At 34.7% G+C, this 21,270-nt stretch overlaps 1 protein-coding gene across 1 annotated transcript; it reads right to left on the bottom strand.

Moving 5' to 3' along the window:
• Positions 1 to 17,260: 17,260 nt before the first annotated feature.
• On the bottom strand, positions 17,261 to 20,998 carry LOC130014239 (transcription intermediary factor 1-alpha-like). The gene is made up of 3 exons (XM_056103138.1): positions 20,768 to 20,998; positions 20,222 to 20,549; positions 17,261 to 19,566 (listed from the first exon to the last, which is right to left on the bottom strand). Exons 2-3 carry the CDS (start codon positions 20,507 to 20,509, stop codon positions 18,469 to 18,471), a joined length of 1,386 nt encoding a protein of 461 aa, XP_055959113.1. The 5' UTR covers positions 20,510 to 20,549; positions 20,768 to 20,998; the 3' UTR covers positions 17,261 to 18,468.
• Between the last annotated feature and the right edge of the window lie 272 nt (positions 20,999 to 21,270).

Below are 21,270 nucleotides of genomic sequence, written 5' to 3'. Positions count from 1 at the left end.
TTCTTTCTAGCGGTTGATTTATGCAAAAATTAAACCGAAAATTATTTTTCTTCACTTTTGTATGAAATGAAATTTTCCTTCAAAAACTGTTACGAAATCCTTCAGGACTTTCAAACTTTGTCGCGGGTAATTGCCATTATTTTGTTTAGAATGAATGATTTTAGTTACAGATGGAATTTTATTCTGGTAGAGGTCTATGTGTGTATCATTTGCATTTTTCAGAAAATATCAAATTTTCTACAGTTTAATCCATGTTAAAATGAATTAAAATAGATTATTAAACATTTAAATTAATAAAACAATATTCAATGATATATAATTTGATTGTATCAGAAAACAGATTCAAAGAGTTTAGTGAAAACCATAGATGGTGCTAGGTTGTTATGGCTATATCCTACTAACATCGTCTGTAATGGATGCAGAATGTTGACAAATGTTGATCATATCTTTGTTATTACTGATGTATTTATTTTAGTCACATAGATCTTCGCACGGTACAATAAATCAAATATTTTTGGAGAATACTATTTTTTCAAACCCCATTAAACAACAACTAATACAGTGGATGTTTTAGGAAATTACTAGGTTATCAACGACCTTAACTATAACAGCTTTTTAAAATAAACATATTGCTTAGTCAATAAAATTACAGTATCGTTAAACGGCCAACAATTTGTCTCATTTCTTTGTATTGTATCCCCGACTCTACCACCTGTATTATTGTCATTTTTTAAATGGTCCTAGTAATTTTAAAAAACTGTTATTTAATGAAAATATAATCATATTAAGTATATTTACCATATGTTCACCTGTTATTCTTATAAATACACCTAGGTAACTTAACAGTGGGGGAATTGTTTTTTCAGCTGTTGGGCATTTGTCTCAACCTATTACTTACAATACTAAATAATGTCCTGATTATAAAAAAACAGGTTGAAAATAATTGTTTGATGTACTTGTACAAATAAAAGTTTTTATTATAAAAAAATTACATTATAGACAATCTTTGAAAAACTTATATTAAATATTTGTAAAATATACAAAATGATAAATGAATGTGCATTTATCCAGTTTATGACTTTGATGATATTAAATATTTACACCAGATGAATTTCTTACATTTTCATTCAAGAAATTGGGAGTGTGTGTGTGTGTGTGTGGGGGGGGGGGGGTATGATAACACGCTTTAAAGGGGAGGTAACTACATTTTGAAATCATCTTTTGGTATAAGACTAATGTAATAGGAATTCTCGATTTCCCCACTTTTGAATGGCAATTCTTTGTTGACTTTTATGGTCCAGAATCGAAGACATGTGTTTGAATTTACATTTTCTGTCAGGTTGTGATGATTTTTCATGACTTTCAGGCGGAAGGATCAGAAGGGTTATTTTGACCTCACCTAGAAAAACATTGAGATGGTCAACTCAATGGCATGCGGAGAGAAAGAATAATGATGGAAGTTTTACTCTGATGCCTACTCTTCATCAAATTCCAAATTACTAGCGTCTCTTTACGATTGGACCAACTAACAAGGGCCTGTTTACGACTGGACCAACTAACTGGGGTCTGTTTTCGATGGCGCCAACTAACTAGGGCCTGTTTACGACTGAACCCACTGACAAGGGTCCGTTTACAACTGGAACAAGGGTCTTTTTAAGACTGAGCGCCCTATCATCAGGAACTTTCAGACTCGGGGAATCCTGAAGTTGACCCCGGCATCAGTGCCTTGTAAAACTCAATACCACTAATAGTGAGAGTGACTGACAGCCTACAGTTAACCTTGCAACTAATAAAATGCTGGAGAAATGTACATCAAGATATAGGAGGAAAATGGAGAGAGATATTTAACAGTGGACAGAAACCAGAGGATCCAGATAAAATCCACGAGGTTGGGAATGCCAGTGATGCAAGAACACAACACCATTAGATACATCTTCCCAGACAATATTGGTTACTGGGCCATTACCATAGCCCCGAGACATAGTGGTTCGGGGAAGTTTGGCATCCTTTCAAATTCAAATTCATCACAATATTTTTGATAAACCATAATGAAATGGGGCTTAATGTCTTACTTTCTGCTCCAACCGGGATCCTAATGACTAGACACCCTTCCTTCAATCTGATTAAAATACAGATCTATATTTCGTTTCGTTTTTTATACTTTCGAAGACCTCTTTTAGATGAAGATCTGACCAGTTATAGTGAGAGTTCGTAAACAATGCAAAAAACAAAATTTACCATACATTTATATTATACTGTTAGATATGTGTTTAATTATTGGAGAAGAAATTCTAAAACCTGTTTAACAATAATACATTAAAACAAGAGTTATAAAAACAGTGTATACAGGTCTAATTATAGATCATTATTTACATGTATAATATATATATTTAAAATACAGATGTGACGTCACCCTTTGATGTTGGCGTACCATTATTTCAAATAATCGTACGGGCAACTTGCCAATCGTACCTTGTCAAATATTAGACTCGAGTGACGTATTTCACTGTAAACGCACGTGCGGAGTGTCTGTATTTTAAGATGTTTAATGGTCTCGAGCTGAGACATTGCGTAATATATTGTAAAAACACTCGGACCTGACGGTCCTCTTGTTGTTACAATATATCACTTAATGTCTCGCTCTCGACCATTAAACAATACATAGTCAACAGTTACTCGCTTGTCCAGTATAATTTACATGTATAATATATATATAGTCAACAGTTACTCGCTTGTCCAGTATTATTGTGTCGAGAACAGCATCAACTGTATCTTGAATTGTTTAAACGACATTTATTAACAGACTGAGAATAATACATGACACAATTATATGATATACTTAGATGTTTATTTCTATGGTGACGTCTCGACGAGGATTCTCTCATCTTTAAAGAATTACACTTGTAATCCATATAATATTGGGGATCACGTGGCTAAGTGGGTAAGACGCTGGCTCGCTAGCCTGGAGGTCGGGTGCATTGGCCGAGAAAGTTCATCCAGATCCAGTGAGCTATGAGGGAAATTCTGCCCGGGCAGTGGCACTATGGCCTACTCTTATATCGAATTCCAACTGTCAAGGGATCTTATACGTGCACGCCAATGTCTACACGGGACCACGGGTTTTCTTCCCATCCGAATGACTAGACAGATGTCCCTGCTATCAACATCAGCCGATAGATTGAGTTTGTTAGTCTTAACTTGATATTGCCATAAACACGTCTTATCTGCGTTCACATAATTTCATTTTCTTTTTTTACGGTTCATATAAAATTTCCATCTATCTGAATATCACGTACGAGTTAATATCACGTTTTATTTAGTTTGTATTTTCAGATTAATTTCTATCTATTTTGTTTATTTTGACAGTTGTTTGTACTGTGAACATACCGTTGTCGTCAAGGTAACCATTATCAGGATTAATGAGTGTATCCCAGTCTATAAAGCTACCCCAACCCCACGATTTACCATCAGATATATATGATATTCCTGTATCTCTATATACTATATGTTTACTAACATTGTTTATATTTAACAGTTTAACTGTATGATCAACTGTAACAGCTTTAACTGTTTTATCCTCTACCTTTCTCAACCCCAGGTAAACACCCAATGTTTGTGTATCTGTAAGACGTTTAACACATACAAACCATGGCATTCCTTGTATCATTACATCATCATTACAGTGAACGCCTGTCTCCAGTATCTGATTTACATTAAAACTACTGGTAATAGTTGGACCATCCATGATTGTCATTTTATTCATTTGTTGTTTTAATGATTCTACGTCAATCTTCACCATGTCATAAAATGGATGTCGTATCACAGGGGTTTGTACATATGATGATATATCGTGATTTGTTTTTGCCTGGACGTCGGCCAGTGAATGTTTGTCCAGGCATGTAATTAAAGAACTTTGTAGTAACATACGATCAGAATAATCCCACCAATCTTTCATTTTAGATGTCATCCTGCCAGCTTCCTGTATGAAATTGTTTAATTCCATAATTTCGTCATTTTTCACTTTGATAATATCATCTTTTATTCCACTTCCTAACACGGTTACTTGATCACAAATGTTTTTAACATTCTTGTCAACATTATCACACGCGGTCTGACAAGAGTTGTTTAGGTCAGACATTTTAGCCTTTAAATAGTCAGAATGTTCTTGTAGTTGTTTTATCTTTTTATCAGATTCTGTTTTAAGTTTAAGGAATTGACCTTTCCAGTTTTCTTCAGCTTCATGTAAATCAGTTAGTTTATGGTTGTTGTGACATACTTGGCGACAAACCACACAACATGGTTGGTTACAATCCATACAGTAAACTTCTATTTCTTCATTCTTGTGTTTTCTACAATATTGTTTGTCTTGTTCAAGAGGTAAAGTTTTTCTAGTAGTTTCTGCTTGAGTTTCACCTAATTTATCGTGTGTCTGTAAATATAACAATTTATTGTATGTAATTAAATTGTTTTTTTTATTAATTAATAACGACAGGTTTACCTTAGATTGATTATAAACCACAAAATTAAATGAAGGGTCTGACATTTGGTTAAACTGATTTATTCATAATAACTGTCAGCCGAGTAATTCTACCAGTGCAGTATGGAAGATCAAGCTACATTGTCTAGTCGTTCGGATGGGACGAAAAAACGAGGTCCCGTGTATATGTCAGTATACCCGTATGAGAACCCCTAGTAGTTAGAATTCGATATAAAAGTAGGCCGTAGCGCCGTTGTCAAGGCAACATGTCTCACATATCACACTGCATGATGTAGGCCTATGATGTAGGCCTATGTCCATCTCCATTCTACCACAGGTTTTACAAATTATTGTTGTTTATACACTAAAGAACGTTGTTGATGAATACTTGTGAAATATTTTAGTATGAAATGTATAAAGACAATAGTACAATCAATCCAACTCATACTGGGCTTTGACAACTTATCATATGAAATTACAGGACAATTATTAGATACGTGGCCAATGTTTTTGATTCATTTTCTAAACCTTATCTAAATATATGGTCCACTTGTTCTAATTGGTTCACTTACCCTCAACCTCTTGACTACTTCGCCATAGCCATTTTCTTCCAGACTTTTAATAAACAGGTTATACGCATCCCCAGCACACCATCGTAATTTTCTTATCAGAATTTCAACCCCGGCTTTTCTACCTCTATTTTCTTCTTTAAGATTAATTTCCTCCAGATCGTCGTGATCTAAGACGCCATATTGGAAGAGATGTGCTGTTATATTTTTAGCTTGTAAATTCTCTAATAAATATGAATAATTCCTTCTTAGTATCTGATAATCAGATTCCGCCATTCGGTTTTGGGCCATTGTGAATTATCTTGTTTTATCGTAGTATTTAACAGTAAATCTGAAATGAAAGAAGAAAATATCAATGAAACAAGGTGTTTTTTTCATAATTTAAAGTATAAGCGGGACATATTACTGCTTTTTTATTATAATTACTCTAAGCGAAATATCAACACAGGATTATATAATATATGAATATAATTCTGTAATAAAACAGAAGAAGAGAGAACAGTATATAATTATAGACAAACAATGTCACATACATTGTATATTCCATACCACAACCCTCATATTTATAATCCTCTGTTATCAATATGTGAAAATTTGCATGTTTCAATTATTTTCTATAATTTATTTAGCTAATCACAGTATTTTATGTCTATGTAACTTAATTACAGTATCTGACCTCTCACAAGTTTAATTTAAAATGTGTTCATCATAGGGCATTCTGTTCAATTGATCATAATATTTTATTCAAACCTTTGATATATATTTACCTTGTAAATACATATATGCAACTTATTACTTTTATAGTTAAAACTATAAAACATAACCATACAATTATATATTTCTTAACTGTTATAATCAATGAAATGATTATGGTTTCGATATAATTAATAAACTCTCAGTTTGATCTTCTTGAATTTATATTTAGTTATTTATAGTATATACTCGCAGCCGAACGGAACCACCATCTATAAACCGAAATTAATTTTTTGGGGCATTTCAGGGTCTGCCCCCCCCCCAACATTTATAGAGCCTGTATGGCTTTGCTCAGCCCAGTGATCAGTATAGAGCATAATAGGGTTTTCTTCTGAAAGTCTACGTTCTAGACGTGTCACTTCTGTGTTAAAATCAAACCTCGTTGTATCTTTTGGCATAATTACTTGCGTGCAATAACCCAGAGAAAAGAGTACTTGCAGCCAGTAATTCCTTCGTTTATTTGACATTGTCAATACACATTAACGTATTTACAATGGTTTCTCATTACGGTGGTGTTGAATGGACGAATGGTTAGCGTGTACACGCGGTATCATAAGGCCCGTCATTGAGTCAGCTGGCGTGGTTTCGAATCCCCGGTTGTACGTGACAAGGAGTTGGGTCACCTGTCCAACATCGTGGGTTTCTCCGGATCCCTCCCGCTGCTAAAAGACCCCTACGCGCAAGCGAATTAATGAAATAATTTTGAACCATATGTTAGTCCCGAAATAACCCTCAAATCTCTCTCTCTCTCTCTCCCTCTCTCTCGTGGACGTTAACCCCTCTCTCTCTCTCTCCCTCTCTCTCTCTCTTCTCATGTTGACATGGATAGACGAGTTATCTCCCCTAGACTTAATTCACCTTTCATGTTTATTGTTACTGATTATTACATCTATTGTAAGCGTGGCGCCCCTTGTCAGTGGTGTATGTCGGAGGGCATTGTAAGGAACAACGTATAGTCGTTCGTATGGGACGAAAAGTGATGTCCCGTGTACAAATTAGCGTGCACTTAAAACAATCCGTGACAGTTGGAATTCGAAATAAGAGTAGGCCGTAGTGCCGCTGTCCAGGCAAAATTGCCTTCACAGCACACTGTTTGGCTTATGCCCATCTTCATTAGCCCAGTCGATGCTGAACAGTAGGACGTTAAACCCCATTTTATTACATTTCATTTCATTTTACATTTAATGTACAGGTAGAGTGACGTGCAGAGGTTTGGTGATGCCCGGGACCAAATCCTGTGTTGTATGCCCCTGGACCAAATCCACTGTTGTATGCCCCTGGACCAAATCCACTGTTGTATGCCCCTGGACCAAATCCTATGTTGTATGCACCTAAGACGCCAGTAAACACAAATCAAATAGCAAAATCAAGTAAAATGCTAAAAAAATGCACTTTTATCAAATTGAAAATATTGGCACACGTTCTGAAAAATGTTCGCCACCCTTGGTTTAGAGTGTATAAATGTGCTACGGGTAGATAGGAAAGTGGTACCAAAGAATAAAAAAAAAAAAAACATAGACAAATTATGACCCGTGACGTCATACATACAATAATAAGCATAAATCCAATATTGACCAGTGGCAGACTATGGATAAGTTCCTTTTACTAGAATATAAGATCTGGAAGTATTTTTATTTTTCTCAGACTTCCTGATGCTGATGTTAGAATAACCTAATTCTTTCTAGCGGTTGATAGCAGTTGATTTATGCAAAAATTAAACCGAAAATTATTTTTCTTCACTTTTGTATGAAATGAAATTTTCCTTCAAAAACTGTTACGAAATCCTTCAGGACTTTCAAACTTTGTCGCGGGTAATTGCCATTATTTTGTTTAGAATGAATGATTTTAGTTACAGATGGAATTTTATTCTGGTAGAGGTCTATGTGTGTATCATTTGCATTTTTCAGAAAATATCAAATTTTCTACAGTTTAATCCATGTTAAAATTTATTAAAATAGATTATTAAACATTTAAATTAATAAAACAATATTCAATGATATATAATCTGATTGTATCAGAAAACAGATTCAAAGAGTTTAGTGAAAACCATAGATGGTGCTAGGTTGTTATGGCTATATCCTACTAACATCGTCTGTAATGGATGCAGAATGTTGACAAATGTTGATCATAACTTTGTTATTACTGATGTATTTATTTTAGTCACATAGATCTTCGCACGGTACAATAAATCAAATATTTTTGGAGAATACTAGTTTTTCAAACCCCATTAAACAACAACTAATACAGTGGATGTTTTAGGAAATTACTAGGTTATCAACGACCTTAACTATAACAGCTTTTTAAAATAAAAATATTGCTTAGTCAATAAAATTACAGTATCGTTAAACGGCCAACAATTTGTCTCATTTCTTTGTATTGTATCCCCGACTCTACCACCTGTATTATTGTCATTTTTTAAATGGTCCTAGTAATTTTAAAAAGCTGTTATTTAATGAAAATATAATCATATTAAGTATATTTACCATATGTTCACCTGTTATTCTTATAAATACACCTAGGTAACTTAACAGTGGGGGAATTGTTTTTTTCAGCTGTTGGGCATTTGTCTCAACCTATTACTTACAATACTAAATAAAGTCCTGATTATAAAAAAACAGGTTGAAAATAACTGTTTGATGTACTTGTACAAATAAAAGTTTTTATTATAAAAAATTTACATTATAGACAATCTTTGAAAAACTTATATTAAATATTTGTAAAATATACAAAATGATAAATGAATGTGCATTTATCCAGTTTATGACTTTGATGATATTAAATATTTACACCAGATGAATTTCTTACATTTTCATTCAAGAAATTGGGAGTGTGTGTGTGGGTGTGTGTGTGTGGGGGGGGGGGGGGTATGATAACACGCTTTAAAGGGGAGGTAACTACATTTTGAAATCATCTTTTGGTATAAGACTAATGTAATAGGAATTCTCGATTTCCCCACTTTTGAATGGCAATTCTTTGTTGACTTTTATGGTCCAGAATCGAAGACACGTGTTTGAATTTACATTTTCTGTCAGGTTGTGATGATTATTCATGACTTTCAGGCGGAAGGATTAGAAGGGTTATTTTGACCTCACCTAGAAAAACATTGAGATGGTCAACTCAATGGCATGCGGAGAGAAAGACTAATGATGGAAGTTTTACTCTGATGCCTACTCTTCATCAAATTCCAAATTACTAGCGTCTCTTTACGATTGGACCAACTAACAAGGGCCTGTTTACGACTGGATCAACTAACTGGGGTCTGTTTTCGATGGCGCCATCTAAACTAGGGCCTGTTTGCGACTGAACCCACTGACAAGGGTCCGTTTATAACTGGAACAAGGGTCTTTTTAAGACTGAGCGCCCTATCATCAGGAACTTTCAGACTCAGGGAATCCTGAAGTTGACCCCGGCATCAGTGCCTTGTAAAACTCAATACCACTAATAGTGAGAGTGACCGACAGCCTACAGTTTACCTTGCAACTAATAAAATGCTGGAGAAATGTACATCAAGATATAGGAGGAAAATGGAGAGAGATATTTAACAGTGGACAGAAACCAGAGGATCCAGATAAAATCCACGAGGTTGGGAATGCCAGTGATGCAAGAACACAACACCATTAGATACATCTTCCCAGACAATATTGGCTACTGGGCCATTACCATAGCCCCGAGACATAGTGGTTCGAGGGGAGTTTGGCATCCTTTCAAATTCAAATTCAGCACAATATTTTTGACAAAACATAATGAAATGGGGCTTAATGTCCTACTTTCTGCTCCAACCGGGATCCGAATGACTAGACACCCTTCCTTCAATCTGAATAAAATACAGATCTATATTTCGTTTCGTTTTTTATACTTTCGAAGACCTCTTTTAGATGAAGATCTGACCAGTTATAGTGAGAGTTCGTAAACAATGCAAAAAACAAAATTTACCATACATTTATATTATACTGTTAGATATGTGTTTAATTATTGGAGAAGAAATTCTAAAACCTGTTTTACAATAATACATTAAAACAAGAGTTATAAAAACAGTGTATACAGTTCTAATTATAGATCATTATTTACATGTATAATATATATATATAGTCAACAGTTACTCGCTTGTCCAGTATAATTTACATGTATAATATATATATAGTCAACAGTTACTCGCTTGTCCAGTATTATTGTGTCGAGAACAGCATCAACTGTGTCTTGAATTGTTTAAACGACATTTATTAACAGACTGAGAATAATACATGACACAATTATATGATATACTTAGATGTTTATTTCTATGGTGACGTCTCGACGAGGATTCTCTCATCTTTAAAGAATTACACTTGTAATCCATATAATATTGGGGATCACGTGGCTAAGTGGGTAAGACGCTGGCTCGCTAGCCTAGAGGTCGGGTGCATTGGCCGAGAAAGTTCATCCAGATCCAGTGAGCTATGAGGGAAATTCTGCCCGGGCAGTGGCACTATGGCCTACTCTTATATCGAATTCCAACTGTCAAGGGATCTTATACGTGCACGGGTTTTCTTTCCATCCGAATGACTAGACAAATGTCCCTGCTATCAACATCAGCCGATAGATTGAGTTTGTTAGTCTTAACTTGATATTGCCATAAACACGTCTTATCTGCGTTCACATAATTTCATTTTCTTTTTTTACGGTTCATATAAAATTTCCATCTATCTGAATATCACGTACGAGTTAATATCACGTTTTATTTAGTTTGTATTTTCAGATTAATTTCTATCTATTTTGTTTATTTTGACAGTTGTTTGTACTGTGAACATACCGCTGTCGTCAAGGTAACCATTATCAGGATTAATGAGTGTATCCCAGTCTATAAAGCCTTCCCAACCCCACCATTTACCACCAGGTATATATGATGTTCCTGTAGCTCTATATACTTTATGTTTACTAACATTGTTTATATTTAACAGTTTAACTGTACGATCAGCTGTAACAGCTTTAACTGTTTTATCCTCTACATTCCTCAACCATAGGTGAACACCCAATGTTTGTCTATCTTTATGATGCATAACACCTACACGCCATGGCATTCCTTGTATCATTACATCATCATCATGGTAGCAAATAACGTCTGCCTCCAGTATCTGATTTACATTAAAACTACTGGTTATAGTTGCACTATCCATGATTGTCATTTTATTCAGTTGTTGTTTTAATGATTCTACGTCAATCTTCACCATTTCATAAAATGGATGTCGTATCACAGGGGTTTGTACATATGATGATATATCGTGATTTGTTTTTGCCTGGACGTCGGCCAGTGAATGTTTGTCCAGGCATGTAATTAAAGAACTTTGTAGTAACATACGATCAGAATAATCCCACCAATTTTTCATTTTAGATGTCATCCTGCCAGCTTCCTGTATGAAATTGTTTAATTCCATAATTTGGTCATTTTTCACTTTGATAATATCATCTTTTATTCCACTTCCTAACACGGTTACTTGATCACAAATGTTTTTAACATTCTTGTCAACATTATCACACGCGGTCTGACAAGAGTTGTTTAGGTCAGATATTTTAGCCTTTAAATAGTCAGAATGTTCTTGTAGTTGTTTTATCTTTTTATCAGATTCTGTTTTAAGTTTAAGGAATTGACCTTTCCAGTTTTCTTCAGCTTCATGTAAATCAGTTAGTTTATGGTTGTTGTGACATACTTGGCGACAAACCACACAACATCGTTGGTTACAATCCATACAGTAAACTTCTATTTCTTCATTCTTGTGTTTTCTACAATATTGTTTGTCTTGTTCAAGAGGTAAAGTTTTTCTAGTAGTTTCTGCTTGAGTTTCACCTAATTTATCGTCTGTCTGTAAATATAACAATTTATTGTATGTAATTAAATTGGTTTTTTTTATTAATTAATAACGACAGGTTTACCTTAGATTGATTATAAACCACAAAATCAAATGAAGGGTCTGACATTTGGTTAAACTGATTTATTCATAATTACTGTCAGCCCAGTAATTCTACCAGTGCAGTATGGAAGATCAAGGTACATTGTCTAGTCGTTCGGATGGGACGAAAAAACGAGGTCCCGTGTATATGTCAGTATACCCGTATGAGAACCCCTGATAGTTAGAATTTGATATAAGAGTAGGCCGTAGCGCCGTTGTCAAGGCAACATGTCTCACATATCACACTGCATGATGTAGACCTATGATGTAGGCCTATGATGTAGGCCTATGTCCATCTCCATTCTACCACAGGTTTTACAAATTATTGTTGTTTATACACTAAAGAACGTTGTTGATGAATACTTGTGAATATTTTAGTATGAAATGTATAAAGACAATAGTACAATCAATCCAACTCATACTGGGCTTTGACAACTTATCATATGAAATTACAGGACAATTATTAGATACGTGGCCAATGTTTTTGATTCATTTTCTAAACCTTATCTAAATATATGGTCCACTTGTTCTAATTGGTTCACTTACCCTCAACCTCTTGACTACTTCGCCATAGCCATTTTCTTCCAGACTTTTAATAAACAGGTTATACGCATCCCCAGCACACCATCGTAATTTTCTTATCAGAATTTCAGCCCCTGCTTTTCTACCTTTATTTTCTTCTTTAAGATTAATTTCCTCCAGATCGTCGTGATCTAAGACGCCATATTGGAAGAGATGTGCTGTTATATTTTTAGCTTGTAAATTCTCTAATAAATATGTATAATTCCTTCTTAGTATCTGATAATCAGATTCCGCCATTCGGTTTTGGGCCATTGTGAATTATCTTGTTTTATCGTAGTATTTAACAGTAAATCTGAAATGAAAGAAGAAAATATCAATGAAACAAGGTGTTTTTTTCATAATTTAAAGTATAAGCGGGACATATTACTGCTTTTTTATTATAATTACTCTAAGCGAAATATCAACACAGGATTATATAATATATGAATATAATTCTGTAATAAAACAGAAGAAGAGAGAACAGTATATAATTATAGACAAACAATGTCACATACATTGTATATTCCATACCACAACCCTCATATTTATAATCCTCTGTTATCAATATGTGAAAATTTGCATGTTTCAATTATTTTCTATAATTTATTTAGCTAATCACAGTATTTTATGTCTATGTAACTTATTTACAGTATCTGACCTCTCACAATTTTAATTTAAATTGTGTTCATCATAGGGCATTCTGTTCAATTGATCATAATATATTTATATTTTATTCAAACCTTTGATATATATTTACCTTGTAAATACATATATGCAACTTATTACTTTTATAGTTAAAACTATAAAACATAACCATACAATTATATATTTCTTAACTGTTATAATCAATGAAATGATTATGGTTTCGATATAATTAATAAACTCTCAGTTTGATCTTCTTGAATTTATATTTAGTTATTTATAGTATATACTCGCAGCCGAACGGAACCACCATCTATAAACCGAAATTAATTTTTTGGGGCATTTCAGGGTCTGCCCCCCCCCAACATTTATAGAGCCTGTATGGCTTTGCTCAGCCCAGTGATCAGTATAGAGCATAATAGGGTTTTCTTCTGAAAGTCTACGTTCTAGACGTGTCACTTCTGTGTTAAAATCAAACCTCGTTGTATCTTTTGGCATAATTACTTGCGTGCAATAACCCAGAGAAAAGAGTACTTGCAGCCAGTAATTCCTTCGTTTATTTGACATTGTCAATACACATTAACGTATTTACAATGGTTTCTCATTACGGTGGTGTTGAATGGACGAATGGTTAGCGTGTACACGCGGTATCATAAGGCCCGTCATTGAGTCAGCTGGCGTGGTTTCGAATCCCCGGTTGTACGTGACAAGGAGTTGGGTCACCTGTCCAACATCGTGGGTTTCTCCGGATCCCTCCCGCTGCTAAAAGACCCCTACGCGCAAGCGAATTAATGAAATAATTTTGAACCATATGTTAGTCCCGAAATAACCCTCAAATTTCTCTCTCTCTCTCTCCCTCTCTCTCGTGGACGTTAACCCCTCTCTCTCTCCCTCTCTCTCTATCTTCTCATGTTGACATGGATAGACGAGTTATCTCCCCTAGACTTAATTCACCTTTCATGTTTATTGTTACTGATTATTACATCTATTGTAAGCGTGGCGCCCCTTGTCAGTGGTGTATGTCGGAGGGCATTGTAAGGAACAACGTATAGTCGTTCGTATGGGACGAAAAGTGATGTCCCGTGTACAAATTAGCGTGCACTTAAAACAATCCGTGACAGTTGGAATTCGAAATAAGAGTAGGCCGTAGTGCCGCTGTCCAGGCAAAATTGCCTTCACAGCACACTGTTTGGCTTATGCCCATCTTCATTAGCCCAGTCGATGCTGAACAGTAGGACGTTAAACCCCATTTTATTACATTTCATTTTACATTTAATGTACAGGTAGAGTGACGTGCAGAGGTTTGGTGATGCCCGGGACCAAATCCTGTGTTGTATGCCCCTGGACCAAATCCACTGTTGTATGCCCCTGGACCAAATCCACTGTTGTATGCCCCTGGACCAAATCCTATGTTGTATGCACCTAAGACTCCAGTAAACACAAATCAAATAGCAAAATCAAGTAAAATGCTAAAAAAAAATGCACTTTTATCAAATTGAAAATATTGGCACACGTTCTGAAAAATGTTCGCCACCCTTGGTTTAGAGTGTATAAATGTGTTACGGGTAGATAGAAAAGTGGTACCAAAGAATAAAAAAACCCCAAAAACATAGACAAATTATGACCCGTGACGTCATACATACAATAATAAGCATAAATCCAATATTGACCAGTGGCAGACTATGGATAAGTTCCTTTTACTAGAATATAAGATCTGGAAGTATTTTTATTTTTCTCAGACTTCCTGATGCTGATGTTAGAATAACATAATTCTTTCTAGCGGTTGATTTATGCAAAAATTAAACCGAAAATTATTTTTCTTCACTTTTGTATGAAATGAAATTTTCCTTCAAAAACTGTTACGAAATCCTTCAGGACTTTCAAACTTTGTCGCGGGTAATTGCCATTATTTTGTTTAGAATGAATGATTTTAGTTACAGATGGAATTTTATTCTGGTAGAGGTCTATGTGTGTATCATTTGCATTTTTCAGAAAATATCAAATAATGTCCTGATTATAAAAAAACAGGTTGAAAATAATTGTTTGATGTACTTGTACAAATAAAAGTTTTTATTATAAAAAAATTACATTATAGACAATCTTTGAAAAACTTATATTAAATATTTGTAAAATATACAAAATGATAAATGAATGTGCATTTATCCAGTTTATGACTTTGATGATATTAAATATTTACACCAGATGAATTTCTTACATTTTCATTCAAGAAATTGGGAGTGTGTGTGTGTGTGTGTGTGTGGGGGGGGGGGGGGGGTATGATAACACGCTTTAAAGGGGAGGTAACTACATTTTGAAATCATCTTTTGGTATAAGACTAATGTAATAGGAATTCTCGATTTCCCCACTTTTGAATGGCAATTCTTTGTTGACTTTTATGGTCCAGAATCGAAGACATGTGTTTGAATTTACATTTTCTGTCAGGTTGTGATGATTTTTCATGACTTTCAGGCGGAAGGATCAGAAGGGTTATTTTGACCTCACCTAGAAAAACATTGAGATGGTCAACTCAATGGCATGCGGAGAGAAAGAATAATGATGGAAGTTTTACTCTGATGCCTACTCTTCATCAAATTCCAAATTACTAGCGTCTCTTTACGATTGGACCAACTAACAAGGGCCTGTTTACGACTGGACCAACTAACTGGGGTCTGTTTTCGATGGCGCCAACTAACTAGGGCCTGTTTACGACTGAACCCACTGACAAGGGTCCGTTTACAACTGGAACAAGGGTCTTTTTAAGACTGAGCGCCCTATCATCAGGAACTTTCAGACTCGGGGAATCCTGAAGTTGACCCCGGCATCAGTGCCTTGTAAAACTCAATACCACTAATAGTGAGAGTGACTGACAGCCTACAGTTTACCATGCAACTAATAAAATGCTGGAGAAATGTACATCAAGATATAGGAGGAAAATGGAGAGAGATATTTAACAGTGGACAGAAACCAGAGGATCCAGATAAAATCCACGAGGTTGGGAATGCCAGTGATGCAAGAACACAACACCATTAGATACATCTTCCCAGACAATATTGGTTACTGGGCCATTACCATAGCCCCGAGACATAGTGGTTCGAGGGGAGTTTGGCATCCTTTCAAATTCAAATTCAGCACAATATTTTTGACAAAACATAATGAAATGGGGCTTAATGTCCTACTTTCTGCTCCAACCGGGATCCGAATGACTAGACACCCTTCCTTCAATCTGAATAAAATACAGATCTATATTTCGTTTCGTTTTTTATACTTTCGACGACCTCTTTTACATGAAGATCTGACCAGTTGTAGTGAGAGGTCGTGTTAGTGGTCATGTGAGCGCCGTTTGACACTATGACGTCAGACATTGATTAATCAATCAGCATTGACGTTACGACTGGTTTTCCCACAGTTCCGTACACGGCACGCCAAGAACTCGTCGTAACCGACCGTTTCAATGGCTAAATTCCTCACATCAAGCAGAACGCCTGTTAAATAACTACTCTTCCAGATCCTAGCGTTGTGAAGACAAGTAAAACGAAATTTTGGATCCATTGTGTTTTATTCAGATTGTCGTTCCTTGGAACGCCATCTTCCTAGAAACAACTAACAACCAAAACCCACAGTGGAAAATCCAGTGAACTTTCTCGGCCAAAAGGGGGAGACAACCCAGGACCTCCTGGTTAGTGTGCCGGTGTTTTACTCACTGACCGACTGTGGCTCTCGACATCTTAAAAGTATTCAGTTTTAAAGGGAGATAACTTTTACAGCTTTCCATCTTATCTCTCCCATTAGAAGCTTCTAGTTTTTGAGTAAAACTATTTCTAATTCTGGGATGATTATTGTATATGGTTTTCTGTCGCACTCTGAAAACAAAGCCCCAAACAGATTGATAAATCGTAAGTCATACTAATAACTTTTAAAATAAAACTTTGTTAGGAAATATAATAAAAATATTCTGACTATCAGATACTGCTGTGTCACTAAGAGCATGTGTTCACTGGGTTAATTTTGGGACTAACATTTTGTAACTTTTATTTCATTAATTCGCTTACACGCCGGGAAAGGCACCCAGGGTACCTGGTGAAAACCCATGAGGCAAGACAGTAGACACTGTTGGAATGAACAGTACAGAATAACAACCTAGACTCTGGAAGGAAACGTGGTTATTTCGTGACTAACATATGGTTAGTAATGATCTTTAGCTGTTGGGTGAAACAAGAGGATCCGGAGAAATCCCACGAGGTTGGAGAGAGTACCGTCCATCTTGATACTTACAAGCAGGGGATCAAAATCATCCCATTTTTCAACTATCAAAACTATTTACTTCACACAAAACCGTGATGCAAAAATATTATACTGGAAGATGATTTACAAAATAATGCTAAAATACATGTATACAAAATATATATTTTATTTTAGTGTCATAAAATAACCAGATTTAATGTTACAATGGCTCATTTTCCCTAAAATATCAAATTTCTTGCGTCTTTCTTGCAACTTCTAATATGTACTCAGATTGATTATATAACATGTACTATGATTGATTATCTAATATGTACTCAGATTAATTTTCTAATATGTACTATGATTGATTATCTAATATGTACTCAGATTAATTATCTAATATGTACTATGATTGATTATCTAATATGTACTCAGATTAATTATCTAATATGTACTATGATTGATTATCTAATATGTACTATGATTGATTATCTAATATGTACTATGATTGATTATCTTACTATGATTGATTATCTAATATGTACTATGATTTATTATCTAATATTGACGTCTGATAATGTCCCGGTTTGGATCCATTAAAAAAAAAATCCAACCAATCAATGAATTGTCGCGGACAACAACTTGGCGATGGGGGTATTGCATAAATCGATGAAATCTGAATTCCATATATCTCTGTAAATACTGCATGTGGTTCAAGTAGCGCTGAAAAGACGCACCGGGACTATACGAAGGAACATTGTAACCTAATGTTAGTGTCATTTCATCATATAAATTTGCTCTGAAATAAACTTATTCAAAACATACTTAATCACGACATTCTCATTTCTCCATTTTAACAGCAAATGAGAATTTCGAGCCGTTTGGCTGGAAATATTCTCTATCAACATAAAATGAAATGAAATGAAATGGGGTTTAACGTCCTACTGTTCCGTACCATCAGGGCTAATGAAGACGGGCATACACCAAACAGTGTGCTATGGTGGAAATGTCGACCGGGCAGTGGCACTATGACCTACTCTTATATCGAATTCTAACTGTCAAGGAATCTTTTACGAGCACATCAATGTATACAAGGGACTTCGGTTTTTTGTATCATCCGAATGACTAGGCAACTGTCCTTGCTATCAACATGAGCCGATTGATTGAGTTTGTTAGTCTTAACTTGATGTTACAATAAACAACACGTCTTATCTGCGTTCACATAATTTCTTTTTCTTTTTTCCGGTTCACATAAAATTTCCATCTAACTGAATATCACGTACGAGTTAATATCACGTTTTATTTAGTTTGTATGTTCAGATTAATTTCTATCTATTTTATTTATTTTTACAGTTGTTTGTAGTGTGAACATACCGCTGTCGTCAAGGTAACCATTATCAGGATTAATGAGTGTATCCCAGTCTATAAAGCGATCCCAACCCCATCCTGGATCACCAGGTTTATATGATGTTCCTGTATCTCTATATACTATATGTTTACTAACATTGTTTATATTTAACAGTTTAAATGTATAATCAACTGTAACAGCTTTAACTGTTTTATCCTCTACCTTCCTCAACCATAGGTGAACACCCAATGTTTGTGTATCTGTAAGACGTTTAACAATTACATACCATGGCATTCCTTGTATCATTACATCACCAACCTGGTAGTAAACGTCTGTCTCCAGTATCTGATTTACATTAAAACTACTGGTAAAAGTTGGACTATCCATGATTGTCATTTTATTCATTTGTTGTTTTAATGATTCTACGTCAATCTTCACCATGTCATAAAATGGATGTCGTATCACAGGGGTTTGTACATATGATGATATATCGTGATTTGTTTTTGCCTGGACGTCGGCCAGTGAATGTTTGTCCAGGCATGTAATTAAAGAACTTTGTAGTAACATACGATCAGAATAATCCCACCAATCTTTCATTTTAGATGTCATCCTGCCAGCTTCCTGTATGAAATTGTTTAATTCCATAATTTCGTCATTTTTCACTTTGATAATATCATCTTTTATTCCACTTCCTAACACGGTTACTTGATCACAAATGTTTTTAACATTGTTGTCAACATTATCACACGCGGTCTGACAAGAGTTGTTAAGGTCAGATATTTTAGCCTTTAAATAGTCAGAATGTTCTTGTAGTTGTTTTATCTTTTTATCAGATTCTGTTTTAAGTTTAAGGAATTGACCTTTCCAGTTTTCTTCAGCTTCATGTAAATCAGTTAGTTTATGGTTGTTGTGACATACTTGGCGACAAACCACACAACATGGTTGGTTACAATCCATACAGTAAACTTCTATTTCTTCATTCTTGTGTTTTCTACAATATTGTTTGTCTTGTTCAAGAGGTAAAGTTTTTCTAGTAGTTTCTGCTTGAGTTTCACCTAATTTATCGTCTGTCTGTAAATATAACAATTTATTGTATGTAATTAAATTGTTTTTTTTTATTAATTAATAACGACAGGTTTACCTTAGATTGATTATAAACCACAAAATCAAATGAAGGGTCTGACATTTGGTTAAACTGATTTATTCATAATTACTGTCAGCCCAGTAATTCTACCAGTGCAGTATGGAAGATCAAGGTACATTGTCTAGTCGTTCGGATGGGACGAAAAAACGAGGTCCCGTGTATATGTCAGTATACCCGTATGAGAACTCCTGATAGTTAGAATTCGATATAAAAGTAGGCCGTAGCGCCGTTGTCAAGGCAACATGTCTCACATATCACACTGCATGATGTAGGCCTATGATGTAGGCCTATGATGTAGGCCTATGTCCATCTCCATTCTACCACAGGTTTTACAAATTATTGTTGTTTATACACTAAATAACGTTGTTGATGAATACTTGTGAATATATTTAGAATAAAATGTTTAAAAACAATAGTACAATCAATCCAACTCATGCTGTGTTTTGGCAACTTATCATATGAAATTACAGGACAATTATTAGACACGTGGCCAATGTTTTTGATCCATTATCTAAATATACAGTCCACTTGTTCTAATTAATTGGTTTAATAATATCTAATATTCTAACATAATTGACTTACCTTTAAAGTCTGGACTACTTCATGGTAGCCATTTACTTCCAGACTTTTAATAAACAGGTTAAACGAATCCCCAGCACACCATCGTAATTTTCTTATCAGAATTTCAACCCCGGCTTTTCGTCCTTTATTTTCTTCTTTAAGATTAATTTCCTCCAGATCGTCGTGATCTATGACGCCATATTGGAAGAGATGTGCTGTTATATTTTTAGCTTGTAAATTCTCTAATAAATATGAATAATTCCTTCTTAGTATCTGATAATCAGATTCCGCCATTCGGTTTTGGGCCATTGTGAATTATCTTGTTTTATCGTAGTCTTTAACAGTAAATCTGAAATGAAAGAAGAAAATATCAATGAAACAAGGTGTTTTTTTCATAATTTAAAGTATAAGCGGGACATATTACTGCTTTTTTATTATAATTACTCTAAGCGAAATATCAACACAGGATTATACAATATATGAATATAATTCTGTAATAAAACAGAAGAAGAGAGAACAGTATATAATTATAGACAAACAAGGGAAGTAATTATATATATAACATACCTTATAAATAGTAGATAAACATAAAATATCTCTGATTCAAATAGATTTCATAACAAAATAGAATTGAAGCCTTATTAGTTGTTACAACTCAGTGGACCAGACGTCTTTATGTAAGATGAGTTTGTTACACCTGCTAACAATATGCATAGAAGTAGTCAAACGGGTTGACTTTCATATATCATTGGCTGTTATCATTACATCGCCCAATTATACCTGGTCGACATTCACCACACCTCAAACTTCAGTGTACAGTTAAACTATATTTATAGTGTATAGTTCACAAGTGTTAAATATACAAATATTTTAAATAGTTCTGCGTAAATTTAAGTAGCTACTCGATTAACCAACCATTTAGTTAGTAGTTACTCCAATGAACGGATAACGATCTTGAATAATATTACATAAATATAGAGGCACGACAAAAACTATGTCATTTCGGGACTAAGATAATATGATCCAGTTTAATTTCAATAATTCTCTTGCATGTAGGAGTCTCTAGCAGT

Source organism: Patella vulgata, chromosome 9 (assembly GCF_932274485.2).
Source record: "Patella vulgata chromosome 9, xgPatVulg1.2, whole genome shotgun sequence".
In the NCBI taxonomy this organism is placed as follows: domain Eukaryota; kingdom Metazoa; phylum Mollusca; class Gastropoda; family Patellidae; genus Patella; species Patella vulgata.
Note: the sequence above shows the minus strand (reverse complement) of the source record. Positions and strands in the feature narration are given on the sequence as shown.